Below are 17,765 nucleotides of genomic sequence, written 5' to 3' on the forward strand. Positions count from 1 at the left end.
TCGCAAACAGATCACTGCATATTTTTCTGCCGGCATTGTACTTAAACGACCAGTGCCCAGCAGTCGAAGCCACCGCTGCCTCCCTACGAAGCCGACCTTGCACTGCCAGCCATACACAGAGAAGCAGACCTGCGACCTTAGCCTCACTGGTCTCTGGTGCCAGGACTTAGGTATTCACCGGACTGCTACTGTGTTAGTGCTATTGGACAGCCGCCCAAAATAGTGATCCTTTTCAAAAATGGCTCAAATGGCTCTGAGCACTATGGGACTTAACATCTGAGGTCATGAGTCCCCTAGAACTTAGAACTACTTAAACCTAACCAACCTAAGGACAGCACACACATCCATGCCCGAGGCAGGATTCGAACCTGCGACCGTAGCAGCAGCGCGTTTCCGGACTGAAGCGCCTAGAACCGCTCGGCCACAGTGGCCGGCGTCAGATTTGAACGGCATATTATTGACGCAGGGAGAAACGGCCGGCTGACCCTTTTCCAGATAGCTTTTTTTGTCTGTATAATATTCAGTGGACTTGTTTAATAATGGGCAGCTACTACAAACTTTTCACAGACTACTTACAAGCAGACAACACACAGTCTACTCTGCTAGCTAGAAGTTTTTGTGTCTTTTCTTGGTGGCCGAATTATTGGGAGCTCACGGAGAATCGTGAAGTGTTCTCTTATGCGAACTCTTTCGAAGTTTCCCATAGTGGCGGAACAAGTTGATTGATCTCTAGAGATCAGCTCTTGATTTGATACGCACAATTCTCTTAAAAGATCATCCGCGCCCTATCGAGTCCCCTACTAGCGTGCTACATCCGAGATGACTGTCCGAGGACTTCCTTAATTCACTAGCTCCAATTTGGAATATACGAGAATTTGTTAAACATAAAACGTAAAAGTTAAACTCATTTCTGGCGGTATTTTGTCTGGAGTGTTGCTTTGTATGTAAATGTAACATGGGCAGCTAACAGCACCAACAAGAAAAGGACGGAAGATTTTGAAATGTGGTGCTATAAAAGAACGCTGAATAATGGGTGGCAGACTGGACAATCAGTGGAGAGGAATTGGATGAAATCGGAGAAAAAGTAAATCTAGGATAGTGTTCGACTAAAGTAAGGGATAGTTTACAAGGGTACGTTGCGAGGCACCAAAGAATAAAAAGTACGAGAGCTGTTCAAAATGTATCCGACTTTATTTTTTATTGTTGAAACCAACTACGGTACGGGGCGTGTGCGTTCTCTATGTTGGTAGGCATTTTTTCCGCAGCTGCCGAAACAAACAGTTGCTGGATAGCCGTTGAAAAGTGAACACATGTTAGTGGCAGTCTTCTGACTTTGTGTCGTGGGCAAAATGCCAGGAAAAATGGAACAACATGGTCGCATTAAAATTTTGCTTTAAGCTTGGCGATTCTCAAGTTAAAACAATCCGCAAGATTCGACAAGTAGCGACAAAGCAATGGTTACCACACAAATAACAAGTGTTTCAAAGATAACCGAGCATCAGTGAATAATGACGATCCATAACATCTGCAAATGAAGTTGTTATTGATCACGTACAGACCCTCCTGTTGCAGAATAGACGAATCATAATCGCTAAACTTGCAGACGAGGTTAAAATTAATACTGAATCTATTCGTTCCACTTTAACGGAATATATGGACGTCAGGAGGGTGCCAGCAAAATCTGTGCCCAAATTGCAAAAAATTGAGCAGAAGGAACTTCGTTCGGAGATCGCACAGGACATGTACTGTGAACAGTAACCCTAACTTTCTTAACACAGTGATGATTGGTTATGAGCCACGGGTTTATCATCTCCAACACCAAAAGAATCGAGGCAGGTCCGCAGTAATGTAAAAGTAATGCTGACCATCCTTTTTTTTTAATTTTAATATTTTTAGCACAATGGCATGGTCCATCACGAGTGCGCTCCAGAAGATACTAATGTCAATAAGGAGTACTACCAAGAGGATCTGCGTCGCCTACGTGAAGCAGCGAGACTTTATAAGCGGACGATCTGGACGTGTGTCCACCAGAAAAAGGAAATTTCTAAAGAAGGATGTCATGAATTGATATAATATTGAACATTATTAAGGTAAATACATTGTTTGTTCTCTATAAAAATCTTTCATTTGCTAACTATGCCTATCAGTAGTTAGTGTCTTCAGCAGTTAGAATCTTTTATTTAGCTGGCAGTACTGGCGCTCGCTGTATTGCAGTGCAGTAGTTCGAGTAACGAAGATTTTAGTGAGGTAAGTGATTCATGAAAGGTATAGGTTATTGTTAGTCAGAGCCATTCTTTTGTAGGGATTATTGAGAGACAGATTGCGTTGCGCTAAAAATATTGTGTGTCAGTTTTGTGATGATCAGAATAAGTAAAGAGAAAACTGTTTGAGTACGTTGAGTTTTGCTCAGCTGTCTGTACATCAAATAATGTAAGAGGTTTACCAGCACAGTAATTCATAATTTTTCTGAGTGGATGTTTCAACGTTAACGGCCAGACTTGTGGGCAGCAGGCAATTGGTAACTTCACGACGATAATGCACCCGCTCATTATTCTGAATTAATTCAGAGCTGTGGTTTGTCAGCCTCTCTGTTCCTGTGACGTAGCTTCAAGTGACTTCCGGCTTTTCCGTAAACTGTAAAATACTCTGAAAGGGACCAGATTACGGAACAGGGAAGGCACTATGCAGAATTCGTTGAAGCAGCTGCGCACCATACCAACAGGGACTTTCCAGCATACTTCCATCAGTGGCAGCAGCGTTGGGAGAGTTGTGTATAAGCTCAAGGGGACTACCTCGAATGTGGCTAGTGTCCAACAATTGTACCCGAATAAAGACTGATTTCATAAATAAAAGTCGGATACTTTCTGAACAGCCCTCGTGTATCCATTCCGCTACTCCCATCAACCACCGCCCAGAGAGTCATTGAAGCAGCTGCGCACCATACCAACAGGGACTTTCCAGCATACTTCCATCAGTGGCAGCAGCGTTGGGAGAGTTGTGTATAAGCTCAAGGGGACTACCTCGAATGTGGCTAGTGTCCAACAATTGTACCCGAATAAAGACTGATTTCATAAATAAAAGTCGGATACTTTCTGAACAGCCCTCGTGTATCCATTCCGCTACTCCCATCAACCACCGCCCAGAGAGTCATGATAGCGTACGCCTACAGAGCAAGTTCGTAGTGAGAAGAAGCGGCTGAGAGGACCTGGACGGCCGCACCGTAGGCGACGGCCTCGTCCGGGTTGATGGAGGCATAGAGCTGCTTGCCGTTGAACATGTCGCGCAGCATGGACTGCACGCGCGGGATGCGCGTCGACCCGCCGACCAGCACGACGTCGTGCACCGCCGCCTTGCTGAGGTGCGCGTCCGCCAGCGCCTTCTCGACCAGTGGCAGCGTCGACCGGAACAGGTCCATACACAGCTCCTCGAAGCGCGCGCGCGAGATCTTCGTGTAGAAGTCGATGCCGTCCATCAGCGCGTCCACCTGTCGACAGATGTATCTATACTGTCTATGACCCAGTGACAAAGATTTCAACGGCTTGTGCATTGCTCGTCGTGTATGAGATCCCAGGATGAACTGCGAGGGTCACTCCAAAAGAAATGCGCATCTTTGCCATTCACAGAGGTTAGAAAAACATTATTCCCACTTGTATTCAAATTTTCGAGGGGCGTTCAATAAATTACCCAACTTTTTTTTCTGAAAGCCGGTTTCTTTTATTCAGTATTCCAATACACCATATTGTTCCTCACTCTTTTTTGCTACAAAACCCTATTTTTAACATAATCTCCGTTCTATGCGACTGCCTTACCCCACATTATTTGGAGGGCCTGTATTCCCTCATGGTCGACGTCAGGGCCAACGCCTTCCTGTATCAATAAGCTTCACATCGGTTGCATATTGCTCCCCGTGAATTACACAAACAATTCTTCACAGATGGTCCTTAATTGCTCTTTATGCCCAGCCGCTAGGCGGCAAGGAACACAATGGGCATACTCCTTTGCGTACCCCAACTGGTGGATGAGAGTGTCAAAACTATCAACAGAGACATCCAGTTGAGCAGAGAGGAGTTTGAGTGTGATCCGTCGACCACCCAGAGTGTCCGCACGTTCCAACATTGCAGAAGTCGCAACGGAGTGTGGCAGGCTGACACGTGGGAGATCAGGCAGGTTTGCTCGACCTTGTTGCGATGTTGACAGACGCTTTGCCCAACGGCTCACTGTGCTTTTGTTCACTGCTAAGTCTTCATAGTCTATTAATATCTGCGATGCTCTGGTTTTCCGCCAAAGAAACTCAATGACAGCTCTCTGCTTTGTAACACCCAAATTACAGAAACCCTAATAAACAACCCCTTGTGGTAAAAGAAGTAGGAAAATTAGTCATCCTGATAGTGATGGCAGCTACAATGACAAATTTTACACTTGTGATAATTTGATTAACAGGAATGTCAGGTGAATAATAATATTTATCATGAAATAGAGACTGAATGAAAGAATTTGATAAGATACGCAACAAAAACATCAAAGAAAGAATTGCAAAATAACTAATAACGAAGGTTAAAGCCCAGATGGTAAATTGCTCAAAGATAACATTTACCATAGAAGAGAGTCGTAGCCACATCCAAAAGGTAATTCGATGTGACTACAGTGTAACTCGGAAATGGAAATGTTAGCTTTAGTAGCTATCTAGTCGTGCTCTAGTACTATTGCGATAGTAGCATGCATGTAAGCGCAACTAGATTGTTTTAAGCTAATCGGAAATTTGAAAGTTTTGCGATATAGACTGAATTATTATTCAGAAAAACAAAGTCATCTTTACCGTTAGCAAGATATTGAGATAGGGAGATTCGCGACGAAATTAAATCGTGTCAGATTTGTGATGGGACTTAGCCTTCGTGATGCTGAATCAGCACGAACATTCAAGGACATTGAAAAAGAAAGATCGCCAACAGAAAAACAATTATTAGTCTCGAGTAGATAATAGACAAACACAAACACGAAGAATGTACAACTGCGCCGAGTTGTCAGAAGTTGTCGTCAACGACAGGATTACTGATGCAAATGGAAGCAATTCCCTGAGTGAGAAATCGGTGTGTGTGCTCAGTGTAGGGACAGTTAATTAAAAGGAACAATAATATTGGATTCAAACTTTAATTCTTCGTGTCGGCTACATAATTGAATAGACATGATCATGGGTATTAGTGAAAATTGACTATTACAATATTATGAACTGAATGAATTCATGATGATACAACAGTGAACAGTCATCGATTTGTCCCAAGATTACGACGCATTCTGAACCGTGCTTAAGTACAGGGCTATTACAAATGATTGAACCGATTTCATAAATTCACTGCAGCTCCATTCATTTACATATGGTCACGACACACTACAGATACGTAGAAAAACTCATAAAGTTTTGTTCGGCTGAAGCCGCACTTCAGGTTTCTGCCGCCAGAGCGCTCGAGAGCGCAGTGAGACAAAATGGCGACAGGAGCCGAGAAAGCGTATGTCGTGCTTGAAATGCACTCACATCAGTCAGTCATAACAGTGCAACGACACTTCAGGACGAAGTTCAACAAAGATCCACCAACTGCTAACTCCATTCGGTGATGGTATGCGCAGTTTAAAGCTTCTGGATGCCTCTGTAAGGGGAAATCAATGGGTCGGCCTGCAGTGAGCGAAGAAACGGTTGAACGCGTGCGGGCAAGTTTCACGCGTAGCCCGCGGAAGTCGACGAATAAAGCAAGCAGGGAGCTAAACGTACCACAGCCGACGGTTTGGAAAATCTTACGGAAAAGCCTAAAGCAGAAGCCTTACCATTTACAATTGCTACAAGCCCTGACACTCGATGACAAAGTCAAACGCTTTGAATTTTCGGCGCGGTTGCAACAGCTCATGGAAGAGGATGCGTTCAGTGCGAAACTTGTTTTCAGTGATGAAGCAACATTTTTTCTTAATGGTGAGGTGAACAGACACAATGTGCGAATGTGGGCGGTAGAGAATCCTCACGCATTCGTGCAGCAAATTCGCAATTCACCAAAAGTTAACGTGTTTTGTGCAATCTCACGGTTTAAAGTTTACGGCCCCTTTTTCTTCTGCGAAAAAAACGTTACGGGACACGTGTATCTGGACATGCTGGAAAATTGGCTCATGCCACAACTGGAGACCGACAGCGCCGACTTCATCAGTGATGAAGCAACATTTTTTCTTAATGGTGAGGTGAACAGACACAATGTGCGAATGTGGGCGGTAGAGAATCCTCACGCATTCGTGCAGCAAATTCGCAATTCACCAAAAGTTAACGTGTTTTGTGCAATCTCACGGTTTAAAGTTTACGGCCCCTTTTTCTTCTGCGAAAAAAACGTTACGGGACACGTGTATCTGGACATGCTGGAAAATTGGCTCATGCCACAACTGGAGACCGACAGCGCCGACTTCATCTTTCAACAGGATAGTGCTCCAGCGCACTTCCATCATGATGTTCGGCATTTCTTAAACAGGAGATCGGAAAACCGATGGATCGGTCGTGGTGGAGATCATGATCAGCAATTCATGTCATGGCCTCCACGCTCTCCCGACTTAACCCCATGCGATTTCTTTCTGTGGGGTTATGTGAAAGATTCAGTGTTTAAACCTCCTCTACCAAGAAACGTGCCAGAACTGCGAGCTCGCATCAACGATGCTTTCGAACTCATTGATGGGGACATGCTGCGCCGAGTGTGGGAGGAACTTGATTATCGGCTTGATGTCTGACGAATCACTAAAGGGGCACATATCGAACATTTGTGAATGCCTAAAAAAACTTTTTGAGTTTTTGTATGTGTTTGCAAAGCATTGTGAGATTATCTCAAATAATAAAGTTATTGTAGAGCTGTGAAATCGCTTCAATCATTTGTAATAACCCTCTATATGTTATCTCTGGTACTGCATCGTGAAGTTATTGAACACGCGACGTAGCGACGTCTTGACGACAGAATAACAATTTATCAGCTTAACATCCTCGCAGTTCCATAATGTGGCCACGACTTGGTCGATGCATTGAAGATTCAAGACTTTATATTATTAATATTCAATATCCAGTATCTAAACGGGTGTAATAAAAAGAAGAACTAAAGCTAGCCAGTTCGAGCAAGCTGAAAAGTCCGTCGCGGACTCACAACAAAAGAAAACCACGCAAGGAGTTTGTGTTTTTCTACTAGTTACAGGGTGGCGTTGTCGTGACCGACGGACGCCGTTCCACGCCGTACCGACTGGGACAACTATCACTACCGAGTCGTGTGAACTCCAAGTTGACGCAGACGCCACAGCTTGGAACATACCTCTGTTAAAGACGCCATTTTGAAGTCTATGTATACCGCCGCCACTATCAGAGCTTCATTAAACTATAGGGGCAAAACCAGGAATATTTCACGATATCTCACAAACATTTCCGTATTCTTTAACCGAAATTGGTGAAGAAAAAAAGTGTTCCATTACTCACTGAACACCCCTCATAATTCAATTTGTTTCTGCAAGGCGCACTGTCGTAGAACTCCGTCAAGATGACTGCTGTACTTAATGTTTGTCTGAGGCATCATGCTGTTATAGAGTTCCTGTGTTCTGAGGACGAGACTGTGAGAAACATTCACAAGAGCAAACGCTGTTGATCGCACTACAGTTAATTGTTGGACAAGCGGATTATCTGGTGAAAGTGGATGCGCCAATACTCGCGCCCACATGTGCAGTGCCTGACGAAGCACTACACAGATTCCTGAAAACATTCACTGTATTCTAAATCTGATTCTGATGACGAACAAAAAGCAGTGAGCGAACAATCAACACGAATGACCGTAGGAGAAGGGAGTGTGTGCAGTTGAGGTTGAATAGATTTGCACCAGGTGGGTTCCGAGGAAGTTGATGGATTTCGCAAAGAAACACGCAAACACTGTTCAGTGATATTCTGTGACGTTACGAGACTTCTGGAGATGCGTTCTGTGCAAGAATGTGGTGAGAGGTCAGCTAATGCGCGGCACTTAGCAAATGCTAAGATAAGGCCATTGATTTGCTTTGGACCTTAAAGTATAGGATAAAAAATAAAACAGCACTTTACTTTTGTCTCAAAACGATATGTACAATTTCTTGGATGGCTATCGTCATAAAAACATTTAAAACATTGAGTCTTTATGAACACTACCTTACTGCAATCAAATTTTTAATTACAAATTCACTTCATTAAATTTGTGCAAAGTAAAAAAGTTAATGCAGTAATTGAAATGAAATATTCGCGGATCAGATATTAAATTTAAGAATCGAATTTTATTTAAAATCAGGTTAAAAGAATAAAAAAGACCACAATCATTTTGATAACCATTTAAAAGAAATTAACGTGCTATAAAGATTGAAATCGCGCCTCTGGTTTACATAGCTAGAACCTTAGCCATTACCTACGAAGATACTGAGTCAATTCATGTTATTTTTAAAGGTTTAGTGCCACAGAAGAAATTTTTTTCTTCGTATTTTCACAAACAAGGATCCACCAGCGTGGATGGATGCTCTGTTTGAAACTCGGCACCGAATCCTATGCTATTTTATGGGTCGTCTCAAAAAATCAATGCCACGCCTAGTGTCTCAATGGCAAATAACTCTTTATTGTATTCGGAAGTAAATTAATTGTAACGATAACATTTTATTATCAGATGAAATACCGACAATTTATAACAACATAGTTATATGCGTTGTACATAGACCCTTGGTGGCACACATAAACAAAAGAAGTTTACCTTATTCCTCAGCGCTTTTCATTTCCCTGTCGGGAAATTTAACATTCACTAGATGAAATTATATATGACTCTCTTAATACGTTCTTCTCTTGTTGAACAGTAATATTGTAACCTGTCAGTCCACAGCGACTGACAAGAAACATGAATCAAGAAACTACAACATACTGTACAACAATTGTCCACCAACAAGGAAGTAACCTTTACTCTAGGTGATTCTTAGCAAAAGTACTGTAAGAAAAGTAAATACTTTGCAGAAGAAATGAATGAGCCTAATAGTAAACTTAGAACAATAAATACGTAGTACTTGAATTACTTTCTTATTGGTAATCAATGGACCCCTACTGTAATTGATCGGGTTATTGCGACTACCTCGGACAACACTAGGGGATTCCTCCGTAGGTGTTGCGGTGTTGTCAGCTTACGACGCATAATGTGTGGTGTGCCCAGCGCTCACTTTTATAAATGAGCTAAAATTGTTCAAAAAATGGCTCTGAGCACTATGGGACTTAACATCTGTGGTCATCAGTCCCCTAGAACTTAGAACTACTTAAACCTAACTAGCCTAAGGACATCACACACATCCATGCCCGAGGCAGGATTCGAACCTGCGACCGTAGCAGTCGCGCGGTTCCGGACTGAAGCGCCTAGAACCGCACGGCCACACCGGCCGGCCGCTAAAATTGTTACTACACGCTGCAGATTTAGACATCACCATCTTTCTGTTGGTCGGTAGGTAGAATACCAATCATACATAACTTGATATTTTTACACTCTGGCGCGGGGCCCCCTAGAACATTTGCTGACTTTTGCCTTCGCGGCGAATCTGGCACTGCGGGAGTTTTGAAGGGGGAACGAGAAGCCAGTGGTGGAATGGTATCATGGAAACTCGCTGAAGAAGAAGTTCAACATTGTGCCTTCAGTAGGAAAAGTCATAGAGAAGGACTGTTGCTTGTGGAGTTTGTGGCACACGGAACCATTATCAGTTATGACGCGTATGTGCAACCCTTTGAAACCTTAATGCTTCAACATGTCGCGTTCGACAAAATCGACAAAACCACGACGTTGTGCTGTTGCATGATAACGCCCTGCCGCATGGCAGTGAGAAAACCACCAGGGAGGTCATGAAGCCTGGGTGTACAGAACTGAAACACCCACCGCTCAGCCAGGATCTGGCACCGTGTAATTACCTCCTCGTTTGTAAACTGATGGAATATCTTCGCAGAATGATATTTGAAGACGATAACTCCTTTGTGAAGGATGCCAAACAGTGGCTCAGACGTGCTGGTCCTGACTCCTACCGCGCAGACACATGGGCCTTAGTACTTTAGCGTCGCAAGGCGTTTCAAAGGGACGCATATTGTATGGAAAAATGACCTTTTCTCTCTGAGGTTATATCAACATACTGCAAAAATATCAGAGGTATGGACAATAAATTCGATGTTTAACAAACCGTTGTGCATTTATTTTGGAGTGACTGTCGCAATTTAGGGAAACCATGGAAAACGTAAATCTCGATGACTGTATATAAATTAGTCTCCAGTCTCCCAAACTCCAGTGTTGGACATCGTCCAATATACTGATTTTTCGCTTTGGGTTCAGTGCCGCATAACATCCGGCAAATCGCATTTGGTTACTTTTTTATCGCCCGCCCTGTTGCCACAGGAAGTCCAACACGTTTCCTCGTGTGTTGCCACAGGAAGTCCAACACGTTTCCTCGTGTACCGTCATCTGGGACCTACTCGCCACGTCAGACAAATCTGCAGGTGTTTGAAAAGCGTTGTATTCGGCAGTTCCTGAACTAATCAACAGAGGCACCGTTGCTTACACCACAGCCAGAAGATAATTTTTAAATTAATTTTATTTGCTTTCGGTGGCAAACTGTGAAGCCATTACAATGCTTCAGTTAGTGAGTGCAACTACATTTTTAGTACACGTCTACATTATGCATATACAAAATACAAATTCAGTATTTTCTGTGTCAGAGTTTTGTCTCCGTGTCTTGTAGTTGATGTACTATCAAACCATTGATTTTGCGGTTGTTATCACTCGTGAATGTTTTAATATTTGTTGACAAAGCATTCTTCATTTCTGCGAGTTTTTTCCGCAGCTTATTTTGATGTGGAGCGTATTTGAAATGTCTCAAAATGATACGATCAGGATCTGCGTCACCTCCTGGATATTCACTACATGTGGGAGAGTCTACCACTCAAATCCTGTAGAGGTGTGGAGGGAAACATGCATGTCTCAACTTTATTCTAATGATTAATAACACACATATCCTTGGGAGATTTTTCTGACCGTATCACGGATTTGTTGGTATACTGCACTCCACTGAAGCCAACGAAAAGGCATTTTTCTGCTGAGATACTTGTCACTCCTGCTTCCATTGATCGTACGCCTTTTTTTTTTTTTTTTTTTTTTTTTAGTGGAAGCCCCTTCTTTGCTACTTCGTTATGCCGAGTACCCGAGTGCCCCTTTACCCTTTACCCGTTTATTAAATATGCGGATTTATTTTTATTGTTGGCTTTCATTACTAAATCCATCACATGGTAGAAACAACTTTCCACTTTCGATGTTCTAATTGCTCCAAAGCACTTCTAGAGTCAGCCAGAATTATTGTTTTGCTTCGGTTTTCAGTTCCAAAGTTAACTGCTTCTTTAATAGCTGTTACTTCTGCAATGTAAATGCTGCTTAATGGAGATAATAAAAAAATGTTTAGCTGTCTGCAGCCTAGGGCAATAATATTCGCAACCAAGTCCCAATGAGTTTGGGAATCATCAGTACACATATGTAAAAAATCTGACCATTTGCTTTCCACGTAATTTATTACTTCCTTATTAGTTTTGACCTCTTGACCGATTCTGCCTGGTAGATGAAAAGCATCAGGTTAGCAGACAGTTGTTTCATATTCTTTACTGAATACTGGTGACGTTCCGTCTGTCCGTGTCAAATGCAACGTGAATCTGAAGCACTGAAAGTGGTATTCGCTCAGAAGATATTTAACGGCGGCTATTTTAGCATCCTCAGCATTGTCGCGTGTTTACTGGGTTTCGTCTGTGTTTTTAGCTTCGTTTTGATTAGATGGCTATTTGGTAGCTTCAGGCACGCATCCAGGGTTGAAAGCTCGAGGGTGAGGGAGTTACAGTTCCTTTTTTCTTTTCCAAGAAGTATTTAATAATAATTATGACAAAATTTGTAAAATGCTTTAGTATAATAATGATAATAATTAGTTTACATTGATGTTTAGTGCATCGCTTTAGCTTAACGAGAATAATAATTTATACTGTAAAAAGTCGAAGAATGCACTCACCATTATTAGTCAATCGTCAAGGGCAATTTTTTCGAGTCTTTTTTCGGAGAATTGCGTCGTACTGAAACTGTCCGCAGGTCGTGGTCTAGTGGCTAGCGTTGCTACCTCTGGCTCACGGGGTCCCGGCTTCGATTCCCGGCCGGGTTGGGGATTTTTTCTGCCAGGGGACTGGGTGTTTGTGTTGTCCTCATCATTTCATCATCATCATCATTTGTGACAGTGGCTAGACTGGACCATGTAAAATTTGGGACTTTATACGGTCGCTAATGACCGCGCAGTTGAGTGCCCCACAAACCAGACGTCATCATCATCATCATCTTTAGGAAACTGAACTCCGAGCAGTGACTTTCAGATCGTATAAGAATGAGAAACATTAGAAAGGGTCAGTCTATAAGACGCGCTTGTTACAAGTATAGAGCATGATTCCGAGATGATACATATAACTTTTAGGGATGACAGACAAGAGAATGTCTCAATTTGAGGGAGGGGATCCTAGTTCGGAAACGACCAGGTTGAAAGTTGTAAGCGAAAATGGTTTTGATATCTCTGACAGTGAAGTACTTGTGCCAGTTCTGTTATTACTAAGATGGTAGATTGAACAACTTCCTGAGGCTGTAGTACGGACCAAAACAAAAACAGGTCTAGTAAACCTGGGACCTAAAATGCATACCTTGTGGGGTTTGACTACTTGTTGATCTTCGATATTACGAAACAAATCTCTTCTACAGCAAGCTCTTTGACTTCCATATTTTTGGAGGTGGTAGTATGGACCAAAACAAGAAATTACTGTCCAATAAACATGGGTTCTAAAATGCATACGCCGGCCGAAGTGGCCGTGCGGTTAAAGGCGCTGCAGTCTGGAACCGCAAGACCGCTACGGTCGCAGGTTCGAATCCTGCCTCGGGCATGGATGTTTGTGATGTCCTTAGGTTAGTTAGGTTTAACTAGTTCTAAGTTCTAGGGGACTAATGACCTCAGCAGCTGAGTCCCATAGTGCTCAGAGCCATTTGAACCATTTTAAAATGCATACGTTAAGAGCTATGGGCATTTGTTTAGTAGAAGAGACGCGTTTCACTGTAGAAAAAAATGGTTCAAATGGCTCTGAGCACTATGGGACTTAACATCTGTGGTCATCAGTCCCCTAGAACTTAGAACTACTTAAACCTAACTAACCTAAGAACATCACACACATCCATGCCCGAGGCAGGATTCGAACCTGCGACCGTAGCAGTCGCGCGGTTCCGGACTGCGCGCCTAGAACCGCTAGACCATTCACTGTAGAGAAGAGGAACAAGTGCCTACAGCTTTTAAGATGTACATTTTAGTGCCAATGTCTAACAGACAGCTTTTTCTTGTTTTCGTCCATACTGTCACCTCCGAAAATTGCCTAACCTACAGTCTTAGAAACTACAGTGCCGGTACACGTATTCTAGTGTCTGAAGCAGCAGAACGATTTTCGCTTATAACTTTCGACTCATCCATTTCCAGACCAGGGTCCCTTGCCTCAAATTGATTTATTTACCCTCCTCCATCACCACTCAAAGTTTGTAGCATCAGCACGGCACCATCCTGCGTGTGGAAGGAAAGAGGAGGCGGTGGAGAAAGTGGCTTCAGATTCTGGCCGATGTACCTGACGGCAAAACATGTAGCGTCATTAGGAAGGATGGCCACAAACGGAGACGCAGGCACGTGGCACTGTGGCAGACCTGTATGGTGGACTCGGTGGTGGCGGACAGCTCGCGCTTGGCGCGCTCGGCGGCGGTGCGCAGGCGGCGCAGCGCGCGCGGGTTCTCGTTCACGTCGCGCTTGAACTTGCGGCGGAACTCCTCGGCCAGGTACCCCACCAGCCGGTTGTCGAAGTCCTCGCCGCCGAGGTGCGTGTCGCCCGCCGTCGAGCGCACCTCGAACAGCGAGCCCTCGTCGATCGTGAGCACCGACACGTCGAACGTGCCGCCACCCAGGTCGAAGATGAGCACGTTGCGCTCGCCCCTCAACCCCTTGTCCAGGCCATACGCCAGCGCTGCCGCCGTCGGCTCGTTGATGATGCGCAGCACGTTCAGCCCCGCGATCGCACCCGCGTCCTTCGTCGCCTGCGGACCGGTGCATTATCCTGTCACAATTTACACTAAAAACCTCGATTTGTTTTGGCTTTATTGTGATTTCATTCCCCCGCTCCATAAGGGTAGGGGTGGGCCGCTCTTAAGCCGAGTGATACAGTTAGTAAAAAGATGAAAACAATACATATAAAACACGATACAAAGGTGGACATAAAAACACAATAAGGGGAACAGTGAGGGTTAAAAAATACACTTACACAGAGACGTTGATTGTGGGACTTTTAAAGTCCACATAAAGATAAAAAACACATTTGGCGATTTGCAGAGCACGTAAAATACACTGAAGTCACGCGCACAAATTAAATGTTGGCCAGTGTTAGAAAACACCAGAAGGACAACACTTTAAAAGCACTGCACGAGACTGAGCACACACGACAAAGAATAAAAACTGCTAGGAGGGACCTGCCGAGGGAGGGGAGGCCTGAGAGGAGGAAAAAGAGGGGAGAGGAAGGAGCAGAGGCAGAGGGGGGGGGGGGATGAAAAGAAAGGGGATCGGGGAGCGCACAGAGGAGCAGGAGACGGGCAGGGTTGGAGAGGGAGAGGGAAGGCAAGTTCGGGAGAGAGCGCAGAGATGTGGAAGGGGTGCAGGGGCAAGGGAGGGGGCATAGGAGAGAGGAAAAACCGCTCAGGGGAAGGGAAAAGGCCATGAGAGGGAGCCCTGAGGAGGGAAAGGGGGAAAGTGGGGTTAGACTTGGTAGGAGGGATAGATCTCAACATCTGGGAGGGGTAGGCGCTGGAAGGTACATTGTTAAAAGAGGTGGAGGGCGTGGAGATGAAAACTGGGTGGAACACAACGGTAAAGGCGCAGCAGTGGGCTGGGACTAGAGGGGAGAGGTGACGCCAGGGGACGGGGAGATCGAGTCAGCAGATAATGTGCAGTGTACGGATGTGTTCAAGGAAAAGGAGATGATGTGAGAAGGGGCTGAGGTCACAGAGGATCCAAGTGGGGATGGGAGGCAGATACGGAAAGTGAGGCAGAGTGCATGGCGTTCGAGGGTGAGACAGAAATCCAGGCGATGCTGGCATCACCAATTCAGCTGTGTGGCCTTTACGGGTGTCTGGTTATTGGGGCAACAAATGGTCGCGTTTTCTACACATGCCACCACATGTTACTGCCCAGAGACCTTTCTTTACACAGTGATGGAATATTTCTGTGCCACAAAGTCTCGGGCATTTCTCTAGATAGAGCGCTGGACCTTAGCATATCTATATGGAGATTCTCATCACTCGTGCCTTGATATTTGGTAGTACTTGCAGACTGCACATGCGGAGGTTGGGCGCTGTTCCCGCTATCGCGCTTATCTCGCTAATGTTCTTAACAGCGTTTTTCCACACCACTAAAAGCTGGTGTGTTCCCCACGTGGCAGGCGCCCGCTCGATTGGGAACGAAATATGACGTGCCGACACCTTGGACTCGGGCCGCCTGCCATTCTTTATCACTTGGGGGGTTTCCAGGGTTGCGGATGGATGAACTGGTTTTAATTTGCTTTCGCACACAGAGTGTTCCACGTAAACTTTTCATCGCTAATATCTCTGGAACCACAACAGATATTGACAAACGGCTTTCACAGTGAATGTACGGCATAGGCTCGCGAAAGTAAATACTATGAGACATTCTAAGCCGTGTGTGACTATTGGTTTCAACACAAACTTATGTGTTTTTATTAAATGGTCAGCCCATATTATTCCATACGCAATCAATAAAATAGAAATCGCTATAATAATGGTATTGGCTGTATTGCAATACGTCATTTACATCCCGAGACATTGGAACGCGAAGTTGGGGCATTAAATGAACGAAACGCGCCGCTATTGCACTTCCCGCGATGAAAGCGTGGCCCACACGTTGCTCGTAATCGCGATGTAATTAACGTGCATATTCTTACTTTCATTGCTATCTCAAGGGCCGAAAGTAATAATAGGGATTCCTACTGCAACCATTGATATGTGCATAACGGAGTCCTATGTGTGTATTACATTTGTCTACTTACAGACTGCAGAACAATACCGGCCGGTGTACACCACCCTGTTACACCGCCCAGCTCAACTGTTCGACCTCTGCAGTTGTGCACAGGAACGGGCCCCAATCGGAGCTCTGTGTGGGAGTGGCTCACTACGAAGCAAGTTGTTTTGTGTGGAAGTACATACAGCTTCATGGCACCAGTGTAATGTACACAGTAATTGATGTCAGTGTTATAATCTTGATATTAATTTACCTGTCCATCCGTTTTAGCCATTTGACATGGTATTCACAAACGAGGAAATGGTTGACATGAGACTTCTGTACGGAGACTGGTACCAAAATGGCACACGTGCGGCATTGGTGTATGCCTAGCGGTACCATAATAGACGTCGTCCGACCCGCCCTACCTTCGTGAACATTGATAGAGCGCTTCTCACAACGCGGTTGTCTCCAGAAACGCAGATACAGAGCTGAGGCGTAACACATGAAGCAGCAGAGGTAGGTGTCCTGGCGGCCTCTGCAATAAACCCTCATGCAAGTATTCGTGAAATGGAGAGGCGGATGGGAAACCCTCGAACAAGAAAGATGCATATTCTGTACAGGCAGGCCCATATCACGTGGCGCTACTTCAAGGCTTCCGTGGCAACTACATTCACAATCGCCTGGAATACTGTCGGTGGCTTCTCCAGCAAGGCCATGACTTCATATGTGTGGTACCGTTTACTGATGAGGCCACGTTAACAAATCATGGGAACATCAACTTACACAGTATGCTCTACTGGTCAGCAGAAAGCCCACCCTGGATTCGCCAGGTTGAACAACAGCGGCAGTGGAGAGTCAATGTTATGGTGCAGTATTGAAGGACACCACTATTGACCCATATTTCACTGATGACACTCTTTACAGGCGATAGTATGGGCAGTTCCTGTGATGTACCTTACCTGGACTGAAGGGAGACCTACCCCTTCATTTGCGTAAAATGTTGTGATATCAACATGATGGATGCCCTATGCATGACGCCAAGGTGGCATGACAGGCCCTAAACCAATAATTTCCACATCAATGGATTGGATGGGGTAGTGCCATTCTGGGATTTCTAGCACGGTCGCCAGACCTTACCCCCATGGACTTCTTTCTCTAGGGATATGTGAAAGATGTGGTTATCAGCAGGTCCAAACAACAATGGCCTGCACGAAAGCCCGTATCACAGCTGCACGTGCTACAAAAACACCACAAACACCTACTGCCGTGAGTGGGACGGTGATGAAGCGCACACAGCGGTGTTGCCAAGCAAATGGTGCTCTCTTCGAACATGCTGTGAGACATGTGATTGCCCACAGGCATACACTTTATGTACCGGGTGATCAAAAAGTCAGTATAAATTAGAAAACTGAATTAATCACGGAGTAATGTAGAGAGAGAGGTACAAAGTGACACACATGCTTGGAATGATATGGGGTTTTATTAGAAGCAAAAAAATACAAAAGTTCAAAAGATGTCCGACAGATAGCGCTTCATCTGATCAGAATAGCATAACAAAGTAAGACAAAGCAAAGATGATGTTCTTTACAGGAAATGCTCAATATTTCCACCATCATTCCTCAACAATAGCTGTA

At 44.5% G+C, this 17,765-nt stretch overlaps 1 protein-coding gene across 1 annotated transcript in view; it reads right to left on the reverse strand.

Moving 5' to 3' along the window:
* LOC124624898 (heat shock protein 70 B2-like) overlaps positions 1-17,765 on the reverse strand; it is a 138,495-nt gene that overhangs the window by 54,082 nt on the left and 66,648 nt on the right. Inside the window, exons 3-4 of the mRNA XM_047149137.1 lie at positions 13,776-14,159; positions 3,206-3,484 (exon numbers count right to left, since the gene is read on the reverse strand). Of these exons, the coding sequence (XP_047005093.1) occupies positions 3,206-3,484; positions 13,776-14,159 (663 nt within the window). The remainder of the gene's footprint in view (positions 1-3,205; positions 3,485-13,775; positions 14,160-17,765) is intronic.

The sequence above is a fragment of the Schistocerca americana genome, chromosome 1, assembly GCF_021461395.2.
Source record: "Schistocerca americana isolate TAMUIC-IGC-003095 chromosome 1, iqSchAmer2.1, whole genome shotgun sequence".
Classification (NCBI taxonomy): domain Eukaryota; kingdom Metazoa; phylum Arthropoda; class Insecta; order Orthoptera; family Acrididae; genus Schistocerca; species Schistocerca americana.